Below are 24,849 nucleotides of genomic sequence, written 5' to 3'. Positions count from 1 at the left end.
ATCCACGTGAAGCAAGGTTTATCCCTAATCATATTCCAGTGTAACTTGAACCAGTGGATGGGAAATAACACATTTAACCCTGGTGTGACATCTATGTCCCTAATAGACAGAGAGCATCCTGTGAATGCTTGATATATACAAGCATATATCATAACGCATAAATTCCTTGGAGTATTGTCACTTGTCAGAAATGTTTTAGTAAATTTGTGATAAGTTTTGCTAGGCTTACAATGCTTCACGGGTCAACAGCCTAATAACAACCTATAAACCTATGGCATTCATGCATACTGCCCTACACAGGAATGTTGTTATGGAAATTTTTCCTAGAGAAGTGCACTGGCCTGCAAACTCTGACATTCCTCATTGGTAGAATTGATTTCCTTGTACAGTTTTGCCTTAAGATAGCAATAGGTGCCTCAAAAAGAAATTATTTCTCTTGATGATATGAATCCACTAATAAAAGATGAAATTTGATTTTCTCATGCTTTCTTAGGATTCCCAGCATCCCACAGCTGTTATCCACAAAGATCCGGATTCTGGGGGATACAAAAAGGACAAAAGAACCAGCAAGAGATTATCAAGAAAGGCAGAGCACATATCAGCTTACTGAGCTTGTATCCAGTAAGACATAAAACAGAATTATTCAGAAAAAAAGAAAAAATAGCTGAGTTACTAATAGTTTTGTGATTAGCCAGGCTACTCAGAAACTGGTTAGTAATAATAATATTCAACATTTCACACTTCATAAGCTCAGAGTACTTGGATAGATAAAATGATGTTACCAAAAAGTAGGCAAGATAAGCATGGATGCATGTAACACTAAGTGAATGCGTTGGTGGAAGTATTAATGAAACATACTCCAAGATTATTTAAAAATTCTGATTAGTTATTGAAGACTAATATATGAAATGCACACATTATGAAACAAACTGGTATGCAATATATTTACTTGCAATGCATGCAATATAGATGACAGGCATTTAGATGATGTGCTTTTTAGGACTGCATATATAGTAACACTTATACATTAAACATTGATAAAAAGCATTAAATCACTTACCAGAATTTTGCCAGGATACTCAATGCTCATTATGACTTCAAAATCAAATATCTGAATTTCTACAAGCTTAGTATATGATACAACCTTGGATCCTCTATGAATGTTTTGGACATTTACAGCAAAGTCATCAAGTGTGTCATCATCAACACACAGGCTGGCAAACTGGTAAACACATGTGCCTTGAAAGTCATACTTTAGTCCATCAAATGTTACATAATGTGGATCTCCTGAAGCAGAGCAAGTCCTATATTCCACAGGGTAGCAATTTCGTATTCCATTGACAATGCTGCAGGTCTCAGCTGATTTACACTTTGTAGCCTTGCATTCTACATCTCTTGTTTGGGGATTGCAAACACAGCTTTGCTCACATTTGTCATCCCCCCAGAATGTTTCACCAGGGGTATAGAGTCGACCATTATAGCTACATCCACAGTTGCCCCTTGGAATACACTTTTCATCAATGAGAACAAAACCATCATTACACTGACATGTTTCAACACAAGGCATTTCACATTTGGAAGGGGCAGTGTCGTCAGCACAGTTTGCTGGACAAGATGTTCCACATAACATGTACTTGCTGTTTTCTGGACAGTTCAGTGCTGAAAAAAAATTTAGACAGTGTAAGCTTAAGGTGAACATAATTTTGTTTTTAGCATACTTAAATAAGTTCCTTATAATTTCCTGAGTCAAAACCCCTAGTTAATCCATTTTCTGGTCTCCAACTTTCTGATTCTGGACTAACCAATTGCTGAGTTCAGCAGGAAATCAATGGTATTGCAGTTTCTAAATGTGGGCAGTAGTGGGCAGAAGTGATTCTTTCATTTTGGGAGATTTCTGCCCTCTTTGTATTTTTACAACAATGAAGCTGGTACACACAACAAGTCTGAGGGTATAGGATGGACTAGCCACCAACAAAAAAAAAAAAAAAAGCAGGCTTCTCTATACTTGCTCAAAGTGAAATTGCTTGAGTGTCAGTAGCCTTCAAGGGACTAACCATAAAAGAGACTCTCCATTCTGTGGTTAAAATCTTACAGCCTCCACATAGAAAAGTGCCCTTAACTTTCCGTGTATGTGTTTACTCCCTGGGTAATCTTGGCATTATGCTCAAAAAAATTGTTCTCAAATTACCATTTCTCTTGCAAAGTTTGGACCTGCCCTGCTTTTGTCTACAATTTTGGAAGATGTGAAATTGTTTTTCAGTTGCCAGAAATGTAATATTTAAAAATGGAAGCTTCTACTGAATAATCCAGAACAATACCAGTATTAAAACTGGAATGTCTCCCCTTTAACTAAACGCTCCCTTTTATTTCCTAACTTATTAACTGGTGTAAAATGTGTCCTCCCCTTACCTTCAGTTTCATTAAAAATGATATCACCGTGCATTTAGTTATGTTGTGTATCTTTACTGTTTTAGTCAGAAATGTCTGTCATTCTCTGTATTTATTTTGAGAGCTCTGGTGAACTTCTGCTCAGTTAACTGAGTACTCTAATGGTACAAAGTAATTCTTTATTGAGTTATTAATATATTATAAGTAAAATCCTGTCTAATTCATCAGAATGTATATTTTTCAGTTGCAATGTGTCATAGCTACAATGTTATGCTAAATCTGTAGGGTCAAATTCAGAAGTGTGCTAAACAGGAAGCTCTTAGGTTAGAATTGCAGTCTTAGATATTTTTTTTTGTTCCTGAGTACCCTGTTTTTATTATCTAAAAGTTTCATAATGAAATCTCAAAGGGCACAGGTACAGCCTTTGAAAGATTCAATGGAATTTAGTTCATGTACATTTACTGCTATAGTCTGACATCTTGCATTATACTTGCGTTTTTGTTCTTTTGCTGTAGTGACCTCCTGCCCAGTACGAGAACAGTAATAACCAAAATTACTTCTTTGTTGAGATTTCAGTACATCAGAAATCAAAATCATATATTTCACAAAAAAATAAAATTAAAGAAAAAATACAACTTATTATTCAGTTGTAATATGCTGTGGATGCAATCCCATGCTTTCAAGTGGCTAAATATACAGTCAAATTTAGAGTTTTTTTTTTTTCTTAGATTCATAGATTGTTATTAGGTTAACTATCTAGAGGGACCTTTCTAAGCCTAGCCAAGGTTTCCCAAAACAATAATGACATCTTGTTTTCAACTAGGACATTGAGTGCCAGGCATTTATGTTACCCATGTCTATAAGGGACAGGAATGTCAGGCCCTGCATACATTTTCTATTCCTCATCCATTGGTCTAGGCTGTACTTAAATTGCGTTGTAGATGAACTCAGCTTCACATGAATAGGAAGCCTGTTCCATAGGAGAAGTAGTCTGTGGGGTACATACCTGTCTCCCCAGCATATTCTTTTAAAGTAAACCTTGTACTTTTGGTACTGTTTGACTTATGAATATGCAAAAGATTCATAAGTATGGGGTTTGTGGTTGCCTTATTTGTCAAGCATAGATGACCTCTCACTAGTCTAATGGAGACTGAGCAGAGGGAAAGGACTTTAAGGTGTTCTGCATGAGGCAGGTTTGTTACACCTTGTATTCTTTTTGTAAGGAACCTCTGAGGTTCTAGTTGATGCATATGCCTGGCCAGCTGCATACTAACCATCTTTTAAAATATATATTTTTTTAAATAAAACAAATGCAATAACTTTTCTCTTATAAATACATAATAAAAGAATATACGTATCACACAGGTACAAAACTGGAGTATAACTATGAAACGAAAATGTCAGTAGTGAATATTATAGCACTGAAAATCATGAACAATTGTATGCTCCTTTTCTGGAATGTATCATTATATTATCTTAGCTCCCATATCACAGTTACTATGCAGTTATAAAAATAGTGAAATGAATCCGTCAAACACGTAAATAGGGGAAATCTTCTTATCACTCTTTGTCTTAAAAGAACAGAACAATCCTGCCACTGACATTGTAGCAGAACAAAAGTAAAAAAGAGCTGCATACCTTTGAGGATATATTTATCTGTACTATTAAAAATATTAAAAATCGAGACATGAAGGTGAAAATGTTCTAATGGACAGAAACTACAGCACACACATATGCACAAGTAGCTGTAGTATATTTAAAATAAGAAGAAACTCAAAAATGAAAATGTGGAAATAAAGCTACATATATGTTGAAACCCATAATGGAACTAAGTGTAGGTATTGATCAGCTGTTAAACAGCATACAGTTCATTTGTAGCTTAATAATTAGCTTCTTGTATGCGAAAACAAAAACATAATTTTTTCATATGTTAGCATAGGAGAAAGCTTTGGATAATGATACACTGTACTTCTGCCTAATCATACATTTCTGTAAATTAAGTTGAAATAGAAATTGAGTAAAAAAAAGTTTTAAAACTGCAGAGCTGCAGATTACTGAATTTCATTTCAAATGTGTGTCTGCAAAACACAATAAAATGTTATAATTCCCTTAAAGATTATGGTTAAACTCAGTCTATTCTTAGGGATGATTACATTTTAAGCAATCATAATGCACAAGAAAATGGTGGCAAAGATTAAAAAAATCCTTATCAGTCATGCTTATTGCCCAATGCACTTTGGTCATTTAGCAGAATAGCAAGTAGTTGTGATTCAGAGACAGGTTTGGGCACAATTAGAAGGACTCATTACCATGTCTCTGAATCAAACATTAATGTTATCACACCTGAACATGCTAGTGTTCTTTGTAACAGCTCATGCATTGGGTAAGCAAAGGTACCTCCCTATGCAGGCACACACACACACACACACACACACACACACACACACACACACACACACACACACCCCTCTATACCTGATAACACTCATGAAATCAGTCATAGATTTGTATGTACACATTAACACAGATGCACACACAGAGATTGTCAATTCCCTCTCTATGCCTCTAGTATGACAACCCTGGCAAGCATGTACGGATGAATGTAGCCTTATTGGTGCCCCCATAGACATGCAAATACATGTCCACACACACATGCTGGCGCATCCCTCACCTATTCATGCTCACTGAACTTATCTGCCCTGTGAGTACTGCCATAGGAGTGAACATGTGACTTCCATTTTTCTGATAGTGATCTTTAACTCCTAGAGTAAAATTTTACATGTCTGAGTGATTCTCTGACTAGCTCAGCTGGGCAAATCAGAAGTCATAGATATTTCCCCAGGAGATCACATGGCTAAGTGGCATTGGCCACTCCCCCCACACTGCCACATTACCCTGCAGCTTAGCTAGCAAGACTGTTCCCTGTGCTGATGTCCGTATGAGTGGAAAACATCAGCAGTACAGAGTCTAAGATTTCAAAATGCTTAGCATGATGCAGAATCCTTCCAAGCTATGGTTCGCATCACACTTAACCTTTCTGAATCCCACGGGTGTGTACTCAGTTGTTTTGATGTCGCTGTCCTTATAGCTTAGTACTGCATATTTTAAGGTGGCTGCAATTTATGAATAACCTGCTCTTGGTAATGTCTCTCTGTTTTAATGTACTCTGAAGTTACTTGATGACAGATGTAATCAACAGCATCCCAGAACTCTTATATATCACGATTTTACACTCACTTGGTACTTAAAAAAGTGTATTTACAAGTATAACAAAATACTTACAGCAATCAGCTATGTATCTCCACTCCAGCACATTTCCTCCTGCATTCTGGCATGCATCAGCATAGGTCTTCAAAGCCTGGCACAGGAGAAGCTTGGATCCATCATTCATACACACATCATACGCACAATCGTCGAGATAAATATTTGGATCAATGATAGAGTGGCAGTTTTGGAATGGTCCATTTGCACTTGTTAATAAACCACAGTACTGCTGTGATTTATATTTCTGAATGAGAGTTTCTTCACATGTTTTACATTCACCATTGCAGTCATCCCAGCAGAATTTGTCCCCATCATTTACTTTCCAACTCTTTCCAAAATCTATAGCATTACTAGCCAGTGCCCCTGATGGGGTTGTGAATTCATCCATTGAATTTTCATTATAGTTGCCACATAAGCCACACACACTCTCATAGTAGCTGCTTGGAAGGTATACTATGAGGGAATGGATCCAGTCATATGATACTTTTAATTTATAAATAGTTTCAGTAATTACTGCTTGTCCACTCTGGTAGATTTTTACCTTTCCATCCTGAATGGTAATTGGAAGATGTTCCACATTGTTGTTTACCTGGTTCGGAAACAGGAAAAACAATGAAAGGTATATATGTTATTCCATATACACGTGAATAACAGTTAATCATATATTATTAAGTATGTACGAAAGTAGAATGACAAATGTATGAAACATTTAGTTTTAACTTTACCTCTCTCTCCCCTACATCTGTCTCTCAAAATTTAACTGAAACTGGCTCATCTCCATCTATCACACAAGACCAAGTTCTAAAAGTGCTATCAAAAGCTAAAAGTACTGCATTGACTGCTCCTGACAATATCTCTGGATGCATCTTAAATAGCATGAGTCAGTATTTAGCCACACCCCCTAACAGCACTATTCAGTCTCATCCTCCATGCAGGTTTTGTAACAAGCACTTGGAGAACAGAAATAGTCATTTCTTTGAATAAGGATGGCCCTTCAATAAACCCAGGTAATTAGAGACCCATAAGTCTGACCACCCTCATATGCAAAGCCATGGAAAGACTTATGGAATAAATCAAGACATAGGGAACATCCAAACAGTAAACCTCTCTCAGTTTGGATTTGTCAAGGACACTTCATGCTTACTCAGCCTGATGGATTTTTTTGAAAAAGTCACAAAAGCAATGGATGAAAACAAAACAGTACACACAACATACCATGACCTGACCAAAGCTTTTGACACAATACCCCACTTAGATATAGTAGGAAAGGAAAATCAGTTGGGAATACACTCCTATGTAACCTGCTAGATTGCTACCTGGATCTCAGATAGAATGCAAATAATTAAAGTATGGGAAGTTACCTCCACGAGGAGAGCAGTCACCACTGGAGTCCACCAGGATCCTGTGATGAAACCTCTCCTTTTTTGGTGTCTCCTTTCCTGAAGTAAAAGCCAATACCAAAGGGCTCTGGCTGACTAAGTTTACAGATGACTGCAAGATAGAAGCAGGCATTGAATCCCCAAAAGACTTAGCCATCTTGCAGGAAGGTTTGTCTCAAATAAAAAAAAATGGTGCCAAAATCATGGTCTTAAACTAAATGCAAAAAAATGCATTATTGTATCCTTTGGAAAGTCATCTACCCCAGAGAAACACCACATTGACAATATGTCCCTAAGATCTGAACCAGTTGTTCGGGATGTGGGAACTTATGTGGACAGTGCCCTAACTTTTGACCAACATGTGTCTATAGTTGTAAGAAAGTTCTTCTGTATTGCACAGTTTATAAACAAAGGGACTGTTTCCTAATCTAAGGATGTCATTGTCCCCCTTTAATTAGCCCTCATTAGTGCAGTCATTTAATTTTAATGCCCTCCTTTGGCATGTATCTATCCAGACACATGCAACCACTGGAATGCCACAAAGATACCTTACTAAAAGTACACAATGGACTAAACAACATGTCCTGTGTGGACTGACTCAAAGCCTTGTTACTATACTCAGTGTCCTACAGACTGCTAAGAGGTGATCTGTGTCTGGTATGCAAAGCTGATCCATTATTGATCAATTTACTGCACATCAGCAAATCAAATGGCATCAGAAATACTCAGTGTAGGGATCTAAACCTCTTCTGCAACATCAACAGGATGGTTTGGAGGGGACAGGTGTATTTTGCAGTGGATACCACTGCAATGGAACACACTCTCCACCCACATAAAACAAAGTTCATCCCTGTCCATTTTCAACCATAACTTAGAGCTATGGATGGGAAAAGAAAATTTACTTCAGGACTGCCCCCTGTACTACTAATGGACAGATGCAGCTCCTAAATGCTTTATTCTATTCATGGGTCCCCACAACTTATCTATTTTATGATCCCAGTTATTCTCATTAGGGATAATATATAATTAAAAAGCATGGGATGGGTAAGGTCAATCTATAGCCAAATGGGGTAGGTGATTACATGCATAGAAAGTGAAATTGGATTGACTTAAAATGACCCACAAGGGCAGATAGCACAATTCCTTCCTATGAATCTATGAACCTGTGAACTTATGTTGAAAGGAAATGCATTATGCACTTTTCTGTATTTTAGTCTTCAGCATGGTGTCAGGTCATCTTTCAATACCAGAGGCTGCTGATAAGCAATATTTCTTCTAGCTATAATCCAAGACCATTGATTGTGTCATGTAACAGATGACTACATGTTTTGAAAACTTAAACTGTTGATTCATATAGTACAGCACGTATCTTGCAAGTGCCTACAAGTTGGGTGGTGCTACTCTGTCACACATGCAGTTCAAACACAATTACTTCTGATTAAAAGTAAGAAGATATAGTCTAGCTAATTACTGGCTGGAGCCCATGTATACAGCAGTACACCTTTCATAAGTAAGGAACCTCATTTGCAATGACATGTTATGAGTTCTTCTTATTTAGGTAAGTATATCTCAGCAATTTGAGTGGGCACTAACTGTAGATACAGGCTAATATAAAGAAACTGCCCAGAGAAGGGGCTTTTATCCTCTGCTGCAATACTATTCATAACTCTTATATACAACTAATGTATTTCAAGAAGTTTAAAATGAAAGCTATAGAGCTTAATCGGTTCCTAGAATTGTGGACTAGAGCATTTTATTAGCTAACTTGCACAACAGTTGGAAAAGGTGGGGACGGAGATGCCATATACATTTTATTGCATATATGTATCTACTGTATGTATACTTAAAAAAACATAGACTACTTTGGTTTTACAATTATATTTAAGGTATACTTTTTGCATATGTTTGAACTTTCAGCATCAAAGGGATACCTCCTGGCTATGTACAGGAATATGCATTGGGCTTTTGATCATTCAAACTACCAGCTTAATACACATGTCAGAATGTGTACCCTGGTCTTACATATCTAGTCTCATTAAGACTGTATGTACTTAATGTACACCAAGCTACTTGATGTTGCTTAAGGCAGTCTGTAATATGTGGGGAAGACTATACATGTCCCTTTCATTCTCATTTCCATGATTTGATTTAGTATCCACATTTTATAATATGTTTCCATGTATTCAACATCTTCTGATTCTCAGGGCAGATGCTTCTCCTCATAATTGGGACTATGCTTCTCTACCCTAATGTTTCAAGATGTGGACCTGAACAGAGGAAGATGGTCCATGGTTTGAAGAAGAGTTAAAGATAGACATGGATTAGGTTTAATTTCATTAGTAATAAAATGCAATGAAAAAAAAGCAAGAATTATAAATTGGCTAAAAGCTATGTCCCTCAGTGTAATGAGAGTCCATAATAGAATATGGAGTATAGCCTCACCTGCAGTGAAGAAGGAGGAGGCAGAAAGGCATGTGGAATTGCTATATGCCACGTAAGACAACAAAACTGAGAGAGAAGCTAAAACCACAAGTGAGAACGAGAAACACAGGCAGCAAGACTGGAGGGTAAATGATATGGGGCTCAGGATTCCAAAATATACTTCTATATAAGTCTATTAAAGAGTCATATTATAAGTATGACTCTTGCAACCATATAATGTCCTATAATACATTTTTTTACATTTGCATGCATACCTATTTTACTATTTCTTTGAGTGTGCATATAGCATGCTCAAAAATATGGTTTTATCTGGAAGTGTATGACCTGCATATTTTCTTTACTGCTGCCATGTTTACTTTGAAAGTTGTGGAATTTCTTCCTAAGACTGGACAGTAAATAATGTTTTTTTAAATAACTTTTTTTATTCATTACAGTTTAACTTGCAACATAAAATCGCATACATTAAAATAAGAAATGAAAACTCCCTTTGGTGTTATACATAGATTTGTCATGGTATCATAACTTTTTTTAATCTTGCACAGTCCATCATGCCTTATCTTGTTCAATTTGTAGCAACCTAAAGATCTCATTCATCATCTAGATTACTATTTTGTGTGAAATATGTGCACCCGTGATTTAATTTTATAGAATCTGTTCCTGACATCTTTTAATGTACAAAGCTGCAATTTCTTTATAAATATGCAGTACCTGTTTTACAATTACTTTAGTATTTGATTTCAACTTTCTAGTGATTGCTTCTCTGGCTGCAAATAGCATTAAACTTAATAAGGCCTAATTGTGTCTTGGAAATTTTGAGGCTAAACTTCATTATTTATTCCACTTTGCTCCCCAAATAATCATGCCAATGCATTCATTAGGGAACCTTCAGAAGCTATTTGTTCTGTCTGCTCCCCAAAAATGTGTTACCAGTTTCCTCTCCCTTTTCCATTCACATCTCTAAATCTGTCTTCCATACGAAGGAAGATCCAAGGGAAAACACAGGAGTCTATTTGGAGTGTAAACATACCCGTCCAAGATCTTCTTAACCTTCCGGACTTCTTGACATAGTTGGGATGCCTACACATCTCTTCCCATTATGCCTTTGTAATCTGTCTCTCTCTGTTTTTTTTTTTCGTAGCTATTCTAAGCTTCACTAATTGATACTAATTGTTATTATGCTGTACATTATATGCTCTGCTAAATTCCCCTTTTTAACAGCATCTTCTTCTTCTCCTTAGGTGAAGGAAGGCATAACAAAACTGTATTCTCCCACATTTTTTCTCACATACAGTTGTAATGCAAGTAATTTGTGAAACAATTTTCCTGTTTAATATCTATAGTGCTTCTTACGCTACATCACCAACTATACATTCTGCAGCAATATTCGGTCGATCTCACTGTCTGCAATCATTTTCTTTTCAGGTGTCCAGGATTTAATGAAATGCATAAGGGTACTACAGTGTTTGTTCTGTTAATTAGTTTAAGATAAAGCTTTTTTAAGTAGTACTATAGGAGGCATAACAAAACTTTATTTGTTTTTCGTGATAAAGCACTGTGGTTGTACTCAGAGAATAATGTCAGGTACTTTTTTATTATTCGGTGAATGCATGTCATCATAAAATGGCTGCTCCATTCACTTTTTGAGTGAATTAGAATAACATATAAAAAATTACCATTTTCCCCTTTATTCCAATAACTAGATGATTAGCCTAGATGGAACTTGCTAATCAAAGCAGATGACTGACATGGGTTTGTGCTATTGTTCAATAAGTATATTTTTTAATGGATCTGATTCTTTATAACATACATCTCCAGTACTCACTATTTTGCAGACTGCCCCTGATTTCAATCATATTTACCCTGTCCTTCCTCTAGGTTTGGATTTTCTGATGAATCACTATGAGTTACAGTTAGGGAGTAATTCAAGACATAAGAGTTTCTTATTGTTCTGAAAGTGCAAATTGATGCAGCAAAAATTATGTTAACTTTATACGTGAATTCAAATAATAATTGCTTCTGATTTTGTGCCTTTGCCACCATTAATGCTGTTTTTATCTGGAATTCATAAACAAAATCAGCTTAGTTGCTTGATTAGGGGTCATGTTTTTATTGTCTTGCCAATTCTTATGTCTTTCATGTCCATAATATTGGTGATTATCCCTGATTTTGCATTATATGCTTAACCCTATCCTTGTCAATTTTTGATCTTCTAGTGACAGTCAAGGAATAATGCTAGACATTAAAGTTTCCTATTGTTCTGAAAATGGATATTGATGCAACAAAGGCAGGTCTATATCACTTCATTGAAAGCTTAATTCTGCAAACTCCTATTCATCAAACCCTAATCATCAAACCTCCATTCATCAAACATTTACATCATCAACACTTTTTCCTAGGGAGTGAAACTACTTGGCCACCAGAGCAATCGTAACAAACAGCACACTATTTTAAACTCACCAAGTTGGAAGCTTTGCTCCCAACTCCCAATTATATATATTAACTCTGAGATCGCACTACACTGGGGAAAAGGGCAAATTTGTAATGACAGCTAACTAACTCCCTTCCCTAGGAAAAAGTTTTGATGATGTAAATGTTTGATGAAAAGGTGTTTGACGATTGGGGTTTGATGAATAGGTCTTCGTGGAATTAAGCTTTCGACAAAGTGATAGGAACCCCAGCAAAGGCTGATATGCTAACTTTATAAATGAATTAAATTAATAATGGTCCTTGCTTTTGTGCACTGTTAGCTGTGTACAGAATTCTTGCACAAATAAGTACAGAGATGTGGGCTTGAGCTTTCCTGAAATTAGACTAAGAATAACCAGTACTGCAACGATATATAGCTTATATTGTTTTTGTACTGTTATGCTGATTTTGTTCAATATTTAATACTGCCTGTTACCTTTGACTTTTGTTGCAATCATGGATATTATTGTACTGCTGAAGCTGCTTGTAACTGTTCTGCTAATTCTTAAGGATTCCACGTGGATGAAATCATTGAGATGAAGCTGTAAATAATTATGGTGATGATTGTTTTTACAGCTGTAACAGCATAAACAAAAACCAAACCAGAAAAAAAGTGCCAATCAAAACAAATAAATGCAAAAAGTCCACGGGGAGGTAGAAACACATGAATGAAGAAATGAACCAACTCCAACCAAATAGCATACCAAAAATGTATTTGTCCGCTTTCATCAACGACTTCCTCAGAATTCTCAGTCATCCTCAGTCGTTGATGAAAGCGGACAAATAAATTTTTGGTACGCTATTTGGTTGGAGTTGGTTCATTTCTTCATTCACGTGTTTCTACCTCCCTGTGGATTTTTTGCATTTATTTGTAACAGCATAAAACTGGTATTATCATATCAGCTGTTGTTGTATTTAATGGCTGTCATAGTATCTGTATGCATCCCAAAATATTTTTTTTAATTGTGACATATAGTTTTTTTCACCTGCTACACCAAAATAATATTATATAGTATATAACATTAAATTCTTTTCAAAGAAATTTACCGCAATATCAAGCCAAAAGCTCAATCTAGCCTGTTTTTTAATGTCATAGTTAAGTCAGTTATATATTCCATAACTTTGTATATGAGACTACTTAGGTCGATGGTCCTGTAGTTCCTGGGATCAGCAATGCATCCAACATTGTGGACTGTCATCGGTGCTCTATGCCAACATTCAGGAATTAACTGAATGGCTGAACTCGGCTTAAACAGTTTGAGGAGTACCTTCCCCAGTTCTTGATTGGTAATGTTTATTAAAAAAACAAGTTATGTTATCAGATGTAATGGAAGAAGTATGTTTAGTCCTGCAGAGGAACTTTAGTACTTTTGCGGATGGGGGGGGGGGGCACTCTGACAACTTTATGGATGTCTGGACTTTGGATAGACATTCAAGGTTGAAGGTGACACTGAATTTGTTAGCTAGTATTTTGGCAATGTCCATAAGGTCAGAGTAAGTGATACAATCTTGAATAAGTTTTGAGCAAAGTTGGGTGATTTCTTACTTTCCTAATGTAACTAAGAAGGACGAAGGACTAGTGTTTAGTTTCAGATGCAAACCTAAGATCATTAGCTGTCTTAGTAGTATTCATTTATTCATTTGCTTACTTACTTCACTAATGCTCTCTTTGATATGAGGGTCATTGCATCTCTTATATACAATAAGGAGGGTTTTTTTCCTTTTAACATAGAAGTCTGAACATATAAACCATGTTTCAGTGATTACACAGACATCAATCCATTTCAGATGGTGAAGAACCTCAAGGTTGTCTATTTTGTTGATAAACCACAACCAAAAGACTGAAAACTGAAACAATACCACAAAGTGAAGACCAGTACCAAAGTAATAAAAAAGGACTTTAATAAAAGTCAGATCCACATAAATCTTCTTAGATTTATGTGGATCTGACTTTTATTAAAGTCTTTTTTTTATGACTTTGGTACTGGTCTTCAGTTTGTGGTATTGTCTGTTTTGTTTTTGAGACTTCAACCATTCAGTAGACCCATCTTGATGTGCTGCAGTTTTGGTTTGATATATTAGCTATGCAGCCGATGTCCATCAGCTGAAGTGTGCTAAAAAAGGCACGATGGTTGCAACAAAGGCTTTATCCAATCTGCAGAAACCTTGGAATAATAGGTGCACACAATCCTTATTATTATTTATTTATTTACATTTGATAACTGTGTAGTGTCTGACTGGGCAAAAATGCCTGTTTTCAGCAGATTCCTGGGAGAAAAGCTCCCAAGTAGAGTTACAGTAGTAAAACTAATAATGCATGGTACAGTACATAAGGTTAAAAAAAGTAAAAACATAATCCATAGTACAATATAGACAAGATAAGAACAAAGGTCAACATGTGCACATAATTGCAATAGAGATAAAAAAACTTAACATATAAATTTCTCTTTATCATATTCACAAGCAGCCTTAGTTCAGCAACTCAACTAGCCTCCATAGTCCAGTATGCCGATGATGCTACACTTATCTACTCTGCCTCCTCATCCCAAGAACTCAAACTAAAAATGCAATCATCTCTTCAGGACATACCTCTCTCAACACCAACTCATTTTAAATCCCAAGAAAACCAAAATTATGGTTTTCAGTAACAAAAAACCCAGACCTTCCCAGGCCTCTCTCTCAGTCTTCTCCGCAAATAGAACCAAGATAGTCTGCACAAACCATGTTGAACATTTGGGTGTTACCATAGATGATAACCTCAAATTCAATATACATATTGCTCAAACTATCAAAAAAGTTCACATCAAGCTAGACACCCTATACAGGGCCAAACCATTCCTAACTCCCAATGCCAAGCTAGCCAATGCTTGCTCACATCTGTTATCTACTCTCCTGTATGGTTTTCTCATATACACAAGCCTCTGAAAATCAGACCTCAACAACCTAGAATCGGGTCTATATTAGATGAACAAAAGTTCATCTTAGCGAACGCTCACATGAGCGAATATCCAGGTACTCGAAACTGCAATTGTGGGGGACTGCGCCCCCCACACCCCCCCCAACTATATATTCCAACTCCGAGATCGCACTACAGTAAGGAAAGGGCAAATATTCCCATCTTCACTGTACCACTATCTCACAATTGCGGTTTCAAGTTCTACAATATTCGCTCATGTGAGCGTTCGCTAAGATGAACTTTCGTTCATCTAATATAGACCCCTAGAATTATATTACAATAAGATTGCTAAATATGCTACTAATCAATGACACAGATATAATCACTGTTCAGCTTCTCACAGTTAAAATGGCTAGATCTCCACAACCTTTTATCATTCAGTCAACTAGCCCTAGCCCACAAAATAATTCATCATCCCACTGCCTGCCCTGCTATCTCCTACTTAGTCCAACATAGTACTAATTTTAGAGCTCTCAGATCTTCTAACAAACATTTACTAAAGGTTTCCAACTCCCACAACTATCATAGTGACTCCTTCTATTCACATAAAATAGCAAAACTCTGGAACACTTTTCCAAAGGGAATAGCAAAAAACCCTATCCACAATCAGTTCAAATCACTCCTAAAGGAACATCTTACTAGTTATTGGCTATGCTCTTGTTACTCTCCAAGATAATTATCTACCCTTTGCTATCTTAATTTGTTTTAGTATATAAAAGACCCCTGCACTGCACTGTACTATTGCTTGAATTGTACTACTGCTTGTATTTCTCCTGATTGTATTGAACTATTGAGTGTTTGTTTTAACACTTGTATTGTTGTTCTGTACTACTGTGGAGCTTTCACCCCAGGTCTCCACTGAAAATGGGCCCTTGGCCCAGTAGGACACTACCAGTTAACAAATGTAATAAATAAAAAATAAATAAATCAACATCTCCAGTTAATAATTATTTTTTTAAGTAATGTACATATGATGGAAGAGTAATATTGCCAAGACAAAAAAGAGAAAGACAAGAGTAAGAGCAGTCAAGAGCAGGGTAGGGAATAGCGTAGCCGGAGGTAGAGCAGGAGTGTAACCAGTGAATTGAGAAATATTTTGTTAGGAGCTGTTTGAAGTTATGAGTATCAGGAATGGATAGTAGTTGCTGGGGAAGAGAATTCCAATAATTGGCTATGTTGTGGCTGTATAAAGAATCGCCATGAAAGTTGTAGGTTTTAATTGCTTTGAGTAACATTTTATCAGCTGACCTGAGTGAGTAAAGATTAGTATAGGGTTGAATGAGGTCACATTGGGCTGGGTAATAGTCTGTTTTACGGTTAAGAGAGTGTGCTAGGTTTAACTGGTATAGGGTCAGTAAGTTTGGGAGTTCAATACAGTTTAGTTTTTGTAGGGCAAAGCAATGGTGAGATCTCTGGGAAAGGTTAGCAGCAAATTTAACTATTTTATTATAACAAGATTCAAGGTTACTCAAGTCTGATTTACGACTGTTTATGAAGACCTGAGAGCAGTAGAGAAGGGTGGATAGGAGCTGAGTCCTAGAAGTAGCTATTCTGGTGTGATTAGATAGATATGGGTTAGCTCTATACAGAGCACCAAGTTTTATATGGACTTTTTGGATTGCTAATGTTGTCTATGGTAACACCGAGGAGTTTTGTTTGTTCTAAATTGGAGGCAAAGATAGAGATGTGTGTTTGTTTGTTTTTTTTTTGAAGTTTAGTTTTGTTAGGGTTTAAAATGAGTTGGTGGTCTGATAGGTATTTTTCAATGTTATGGAGGGCAGTCTGAGTCTTTTCTTTGAGTTCGTTTAAGGTGGGGGTGGAGCAGATAAGGGAAGCATCATCTGCATATTAAATGATGAAGGCAGGTGTAGCTGCAGTATGAAGATCATTAGTAAAATTAATAAAGAGAAGTGGGCCCAGGATAGAGCCTTGTGGAGTGCCAACAGTGATGGGTAGAAGGGATGAAAGTTTGTTTTCCCATATAGTGGCTTGTTTACGGTTGGAGAGATAACTGTAAAACCAGCATAGGGTTTCAGAGCTGAAATTGAGAGAGTCAAGTTTGTTGAGGAGTAATTGATGAGATACAGTGTCAAAGGCTTTTGATATATCGTGGAAGGCAGCAGAAACAAGGCGGTTTTTGCTTTTAAGGTGGTTAACAGTATTGGTGAAACTTATAAGGGCGGTGTTAGTAGTATGTTTGGGTCTCAAGCTATGCTGAGTAATAAATAGTAGGTTATTCTTTAGGAGGTATTCTAATATCTGTTTATGTAGGCATTTTTCTAAGATTTTGGCAAGTGGCAAAAGTATAGCTATAGGTCTATAGTTAGAAAGGTCAGTAGAGGACCCTCCTTTGTGCAGGGGTATGATATGAGATATTTTTCAAAGAAGAGGGACATACTGTTTAGAGATAGAGCAGTTAATTAGAATAGATGTAGGATATGAGATAGCTATAGCATCAAGTTTCAGAAATTCACCAGGTAACTGATCTGCAGTAAGAGTACATGGTTTTGTTTTAGTTAGGAGATTTTGTATATAATTAGTTTGGATTTGTCTAAGAGAGAATGGAGGAGTATTGAGGTCAGTGGGGGAAGTTGGTATGAAAAGTGTGGAATTGGCCGTATTGTTAAGTAATGAGGTAATGGAGGTGATAAAGTAGGTATTAAATTGAGTAGCTATACACTCTTTAGAGCAATTAGTTGTTGGTGCTGGAGTGGATGGTTTTCCGAGGTTAAGGAGGAGGTTGATAGATTAACAGAATCTTTGGGGGTTGTTTTGATATTTTAGTTGGCATGTTTTCAAGTAAGTTTTTTTGTCATGTTTAATTTGCTTTTTGGCCTAGTATCTGAGCTGTGAGTAGGTGGCATAATTGTTGTTGTTTTTGTCTTTGTGATAAAGAGTCTAGCCTTTGTCCTGCTGTTTAAGTAGAAGAATAGTATCTTTAGATAAGTAGGGAAGTTGTTTGCATTAAGTATAAATTTTCCTGACTGGAGCAAGGTTATTAAGTAGCTGCAGGAAAACATTATTGAAGCACTGTACCACAAGATCCAATTGCAGGGTTTTTAGAGGTGACCAGTCATATTCACGTAAAAGCATATTGAATAAAGAGGGGGAGAATTGCTTGTTATTGCATACATATCAATATGCAATATCATTGATACCCTGTGTATGTTTTCTGATAAGATAGGATGGGTGGTGCTAACTTATAGAATCGGGAAGGCAACCTGTGTCATAACTATTTTTGGATGTGTCTGTTAAGATCCAATCAAGTACAGAATGCTTGTTGGTAAACTTGTTAATCCGTGTTAGTTGAAAAATATTTTGGGTGAAGGCATATAGGTTGATAAAGTTGATAGGGTAGTCAGAGGAACAGGTAAATAAGTCAAGATTAAAATCACTAAGTATTATAGTCTCTTGAGAAAAATTAGATGACACCCATGCTAGGATGTTTTCAATATGTGAGAGGTTGTTAGCATCAGGGAGATAGATGGGTATTATGATAATTGATTTTTGGGTGTTGATATGTAAGCATGTTGGTAAGATTTCAGCTCTAGGGAGTTGTGGTAAAGAGGTGGTAAGCTGAACTAAATTGAGATGCTCCTTAAACATTACAGCAATACCACTACCATATTTGGATATTCTATCCTTTCTGATAAGACTATAGTTAGAAGGAAGTAATTTCTCAGTTTTATATGTGGCTTAAGCCAAGTTTCAGTAATTATGGTTATATCTGGGGAGTACAGAGCTAGGGTAGCATGGAATTCATGTACTTCTAAGATTAAAATGTATTACAAGTAGGTCTGAGCTAGATTCTTTGAGTGGTGGGAGGTTTCATTAGTTGTCTTTGGAGGATGTGTTAGGTCAGGGATAGTGGAGTGAGAGCGGCCTGGTTTGGATTGAGATTAATAAGGGTGAGCCAATGGAGTATGATAATTTTAGTTTGGAGAAAAGTTTATATTGTTCATAAAAGGAATGTGTAGGGCTATGGGAGTGATAGTATTTGAGAAAGAAATATATTGAATTAAATGTATTGAATAAATGAAGGGAGATGTGAACTGTGTTTCTATTATTGTGGAGGGTCAGGAAAGTAGGCAGAGGTGGAGAGTGGTAGAGCAAAAGATGACAGGAGTGATAGGACCATGGGCAAAGTTAGAATTAGTAAGGGTAGTAAGGATGAGATAGAGATATTAAGTTTTAGTAAGATCATTGTAAAGGATACAACTGGAGATAGAGAAGGTTTGAAGGGACTGAGATATGTAAAAGGGGAATAAGTCAGGTGGATGGGTGTTCTGGAAGGGAGGAGACAGGCAGGGTACAGATGTTTAAAGTTACAATGGGGATGGGAATATAGTATAAGATGAGAACTACATAAGAGAGCAGAGATAGGTGTGAAGAGAAGATGCAGGTATATATGCAGAGGTATGTGGGAAGATAGGATATAATGGTTATGGCAAAGGAGGAGAAAGAGAGAAGGTATCGAGCTGTGATTTGTTGTTAGGTGGGTGAGGTCATGTGGAGAGTGGTATATGGATAAGTATAAATCCAATGAAAGTGAAGGTGGGTGGGAATGGGGGTAAGGTAGTGGAGCAGAGTGAGCCTGAGCAGAACAAGGGTGAACTGAGTGAGTTTGCACCAGGATACAAACTGCAGAGATGGAATAGCTAAGAAAAAGCAATCAGTAAGCACACTTAGTGAAGGGAAAAAAGAGCTGGCAAAGGTAGGTATATTGGGAGCAATACCCAGGCAGGATATCAGGTATGGAGCTATTTTATATGGAAAGAAGATAAACAAAAGAGATGAAATTGCAAGGAATGCAGAAGGATTAGGGGAGTAAGAAATGTAGCGCAGGGAGTCAAAGGAGAGTAGATAGGACTCTTGAACAGCTCATCTCATTCTGACATAAACTGGATTCCTCTGGAATGATGCTACCTATTTAAAAAATTGGGGAACCAATTATCTTTTCTTGTTACCTAGGCATCCCTCTTTGAGAAAGAACACTTCTGCTCTTGACTCATAATCTTGTCTGCATTCCCGACCTGCATGGAGAGTTCTGGCATGTCTCTCTCTATATATATCCCTGGGGGGCAGAGGGTGTATTTAATCATTCACTCATTTACAGATTTTAATTTTTAGATGAGATATTTCTCTTATTTGTTGGGATGCAGTTCCACAATTTTACAATGTGTACAAAGTACAGACAGTCACCTTTATGATATTTATGAGGAAGGACTATGTGTTGGTTGTGTGAACACAGTTCTCTCTGGGGTAAATACCAGTTTAATAACTGGCTTGTGCCAGGGAATCTTGTCTGCAGTCAGTTAAAGGACTGATGTGCAAAACAGTGATGGGTTTGTTTAATGCACTTAGAAGTAACTGAATATGTAGATCTGTTCTTTTGAAGTACTTGTGTGTTTGAATTACCATGTCTTTTTATTCACCTGTCTTGTTAAAACTGTGAACAGAAATGATCAGTGACAGTTTAGCTTACAGCAGTACAGAAATGTGTCACACCTCACCTATGAGGAAGAAGTGTGTGTGTGTCTGTGCATGTTTGTGTATGTTTAACTTTTCAGACAGCCTTGTGTTCTTTATTCTTGTGTAATAATGTAGAGCAAACTAGAAAAAATAAGAAGAAAGAAAATAAATACATGCTGCATAATCAGAGAGGCATAAACATACACCAAAATGCTGCACTGAAAGAAATAGTTATTTATGAGTTTCTAGTAACTAGATTAGCTTGCTAAGCCTTTTTAGGCAGACATTTAGCTGGGGAGTGAAGAAAGCCGCTGCCCTGTGTGCAGTGTGTTAGGGGGTGAGATCAGGAGATGCTGATCAGTCTGTAAATGCTGAGAGAGAAATGAATTTTGTCACTGACTGCTTTTGTCATTAATACTGCTGTAATAAAGCATGCCAGCACTTCATGTGTGGCATAAGTTACAAATATAGCAAGCAGGTTTTAAAAGCAAAAGAGGTCTTTTTTTGCTCCTCAACTTCAACTTGGTAAAGTGGGACCTAGCTGTCTCATGAGTTTTCAGAGCACAAGAAAGATAAGTTGAGGGATGCCAGATCAAGGAACCCCACTGGGCACTAGCAGATCCATATATGGCCCTGCTTTTAGGTAGGTGCATGGAAAGGCATGGAACTGCTTAATTTATGTTTGCAAGATGCAGAGCACATTGCTAGGTAATAGCAATCATGGTTTCAGTGAAATAGCTCACCTATAGCTTGTAACATACTAGGGAGCAGTAAGTAGCATTTAATATAGCAAGTATCGCATACTAGTGGTGCAACAATGTATTGTATCAATTTAACACCATGCTTTTCAGCAAAACAAAGTAAACTTCAACCAAGCAATGCTAGGCAACAACAAGGAAAATGATATATCTTTTATACATTTGTCAGCTGAGTAAGCCCACTGGACACAAGTGTCTCTTTTCAGGGGTGACTGTCTGGTCAAGTGACTTGCTCAGAGAAGCACAGTAGGAAAATGGAGGATAAAGGATTCAAACCCTTTAGCCTTAACTAGAGAAATGAGTTTCTTTGTTTGGCTTTGTTGACTGGAAAAGGCTGATTGAGAAAAGTCAATTTTCAGCAAAGTCCCCAAGAGGAAAGCTACAGGAGATATAGTTAAGCTACTCATGATAGCATAGAATATATAGAAAGTTATTCAGGCAATTTTTCTTTGGTGACATAACACTATGGTGATATAATACATGTTAATGTAAGTATAAAACAGTATGCAAATAATAAGCAAACACTTCCTATAATATATGTGAGAAGCATACATCAGATATTACTTATAAGACTTGAGTAAGGAGCTTTACAGTGCAAATGTTATGAATAAACAAAATCAAGGTAAGGATTGCGAATATTAACTGGAAGGTCGATATCAGTTACATATAGTTAGGGTAAGAATATCAGCGTACACAGTGACATAGACAGGAAGAAGCTAGTGAACTGCTTAGTGCCTTAATCTGATACATTAGTTGCCAGTCAAGAATTGTTTATATTCACTTATATGTATTGCTGGTTTCTGTATCCATCCATCTATCTATCTATCTATCTATCTATCTATCTATCTATCTATCTATCTATCTATCTATCTGTCTGTCTCTCTATCTATCTATCTATCTATCTATCTATCTATCTATCTATCTATCTATCTATCTATCTGTCTGTATCTATCTATCTATCTATCTATCTATCTATCTATCTATCTATCTATCTATCTAATCTATTCATGTTCTGTGTAAAAGTACTAGTAACTAAAAATCAGATAGATATTTCTACAAACTGACTGTTTACAGTCTAATAAAGTTAAGGAATATGTGTAACTCTCCAGAATGAGAAATATCTCCATACTGCTCCAGTGTTGGAAAAGGTGGTGCAAGCCAGAAAGAAGGTCTGTGTGTGTGTGTGTGTGTGTGTGTGTGTGTGTGTGTGTGTGTGTGTGTGTGTGTGTGTGTGTATATACAGTAGCATCAAATATACTAAATTTTCACCAGATTTATTTATACAGCCTGAGATGCATATTACATTTATTTATTAATATTTAGAAGAATATATGTGATAATTAATATTTCATTATCACCAAAATAAACATTCACAATATGATGTATATAAGAGTTATAACTGGTTTTAATAATGTAGAAGTGCTGTAATTTGAGTATTTTATGGTAATACTGCAGTGTGTTTTATTGTGGTGCAGATAGAGGTAATTAATAAAATGTCAGAAATCTGTGCTCGGTAATGACATGACTAATATACAATCTATCATTTTATGACATATTTCTGCACTTTCACAACAAAGAAAGCATCTTGCATCAACTTGTAATTGTTATAATAACTTTTCCTTTTTGTTCACAGTAGTGCTTCTTATTGCACAAAATCAGTCTTTCTGGGTGCCTCATTTTGATAAGGATGCTGTATTTGTAATTTAATTAACCAAGCTGCTACTAGCACATCAAGTGATTGAACCTCTAAAATATTGCCTTATGTCTGGGGCTTTATGGTATCTTTGATAAATTCATTCATTCTCAGGGAGTGAAACTGGTCATATATTACTGTTTAAGTGTGATGTAAGTAGACATCAATGTTGGAGCACATAACGAGTCATCGGTCAGTGGTTAGTGCATGCTCTGAATACCCATCATGGTTATGATACAGATATGGTCATCCATCAAGTTTAAGGTATGGCCCTGGTCAGTTCACCCATCAAGGTTAAAGAACGGTATTGGTCATCCTTCTTCATTAGCATAGGGCCTTAATCATTTCCAGATGCATATCTATGTAATGGCAAGTTGTCTTCTTTATGATAGACATTTGCACCAGTCTTATACATCTTAGACAGTGCCATATCATTTTTGCATCCTTTCTGGATTACAGCATTTGTCAGAGGTAGCTATTTAGGGACTGTGGTATGATGTCTAGCCACTGGTTTAGTATTGCTTCACATGCATCCAGTCTGTTAGCTCATAAAGCCAGTTGCATTCAGTGTCACTGGACTTAGGAATATTGCCCCAAACTGTAGGAATACTGCTGGCATCAATAAGACATCATTTAATGGTTAAACACTGGCAATAAAGATTGATAATCTGTGACCATGTGAATTGCTTTGAATTCAAATGCATGAAAAACTTCTTCACTACCTAAGCTGAGCAAGGTTTCCCAGTCAGTTTGGGCATAACTATATTCATCTGCTTTTAACTGATCTTAAAACTCATACAGGGTCTTCTATGTACCACCTGAACACTTGTAGATTAGAATAACACTAGTTCTCCAAGGTATAAATCACATGACAGATCAAAGGGGTAAGTACTTCAGTCAGTGTAATGCTCTTGCGGGTCTATATCAGCTGAACACCGAATGCTAGTTGATAGACCTCTAATGGTCGAACAACCAAAATAGCGAAGACAAGGAGCAGCCATTTTTTTCCCAGGGAAAAAAAAATGTGTGGACCATTGCCGGGAGTTTACCATTTTCCCCACTGTGGTGCGATCTTGGAGTTTGTATATTTAAGTAGGGGGTATGGGGGGCATAGCTCCCCACTTTATATTGTGTTTTTATCAGCTTTTGATAAGCTAATATAGAGCCACTCTTTCATACTCTGAAGGCCTGTTTGGATCTGTCCCTCTTCCTGTTTAGACAATTTCTGCAGCAAGACAATGCAAATTTTTCTCATGTGTTGCACATAATATGTGGCGATGTACTACATTTTGTACATGGAATGTTGAGAACTATGCTTGTCCGGCCTGGTTAGTCTAACCAGACTAAGACTCGATTTTCAGCAGAGTCCCAGGGAGAAAAAACTCCACAGTGACACAAAGAAGTGACAGGTTAACACTGAAAAAACATTACAGTAAAAAGAGAAATATTCTCATAAAAGTAAGATACAGTGAAGTGTGTATAAGGTATGTATGAGTTGTAAAACTGTGCAATGACATACTCAGCTGGATTGGAGATGTGATTTGAGTAAAGTTTTACATTGGTGTTGATTTAAAGTATCGTGAACTGAACACAGAAGGGAATTTCAGTGTTTGACTACATGAGAAGAATATAAAACACTGTCTTACAGATTCAAGAAATTATGTACAAGTTAAGCAGACACCTCAGCTATGCTGCTGTCATTTCTGTTACTGGAATTCTGAATATTTCTCCAAATGTAAGGTGTCAGATTCCTTAGCATGATGCATCTGATGCTGCTGTTCAAACACCTGTGCAATTGCTGGCCCATCCTTGCATAATTACCAGCCCATGTACCAAAATGGCTTTCATCCCTCTGTCCATTATGTTTTCAGGCTACTTCTTTCATTTACCTTGGACTCCAGTTGTCTGACAATTAATTTCAGTATCACTTCCTGGCATTTTCCCCGTGCTACCCTCTTTCTGTAGGGAGTTACTGTTTTTCAGTGGTCTTCATACTGTATAATCTCAGTAGTTATCCATGCATATGCATTA

At 36.7% G+C, this 24,849-nt stretch overlaps 1 protein-coding gene across 1 annotated transcript in view; it reads right to left on the bottom strand.

The window, feature by feature from the left end:
- The window catches only part of LOC122809162 (IgGFc-binding protein-like), a 351,155-nt gene that overhangs the window by 203,602 nt on the left and 122,704 nt on the right, over window positions 1–24,849 (bottom strand). Inside the window, exons 5-6 of the mRNA XM_044080449.1 lie at window positions 5,671–6,241; window positions 1,061–1,659 (exon numbers count right to left, since the gene is read on the bottom strand). Of these exons, the coding sequence (XP_043936384.1) occupies window positions 1,061–1,659; window positions 5,671–6,241 (1,170 nt within the window). The remainder of the gene's footprint in view (window positions 1–1,060; window positions 1,660–5,670; window positions 6,242–24,849) is intronic.

Source organism: Protopterus annectens, chromosome 8.part0 (genome assembly GCF_019279795.1).
Source record: "Protopterus annectens isolate FY-2018-M chromosome 8.part0, PAN1.0, whole genome shotgun sequence".
NCBI lineage: Eukaryota > Metazoa > Chordata > Ceratodontiformes > Protopteridae > Protopterus > Protopterus annectens.
The sequence above is the reverse complement of the archived record's forward strand: the minus strand, read 5'-3'. Positions and strand labels throughout refer to the sequence as shown.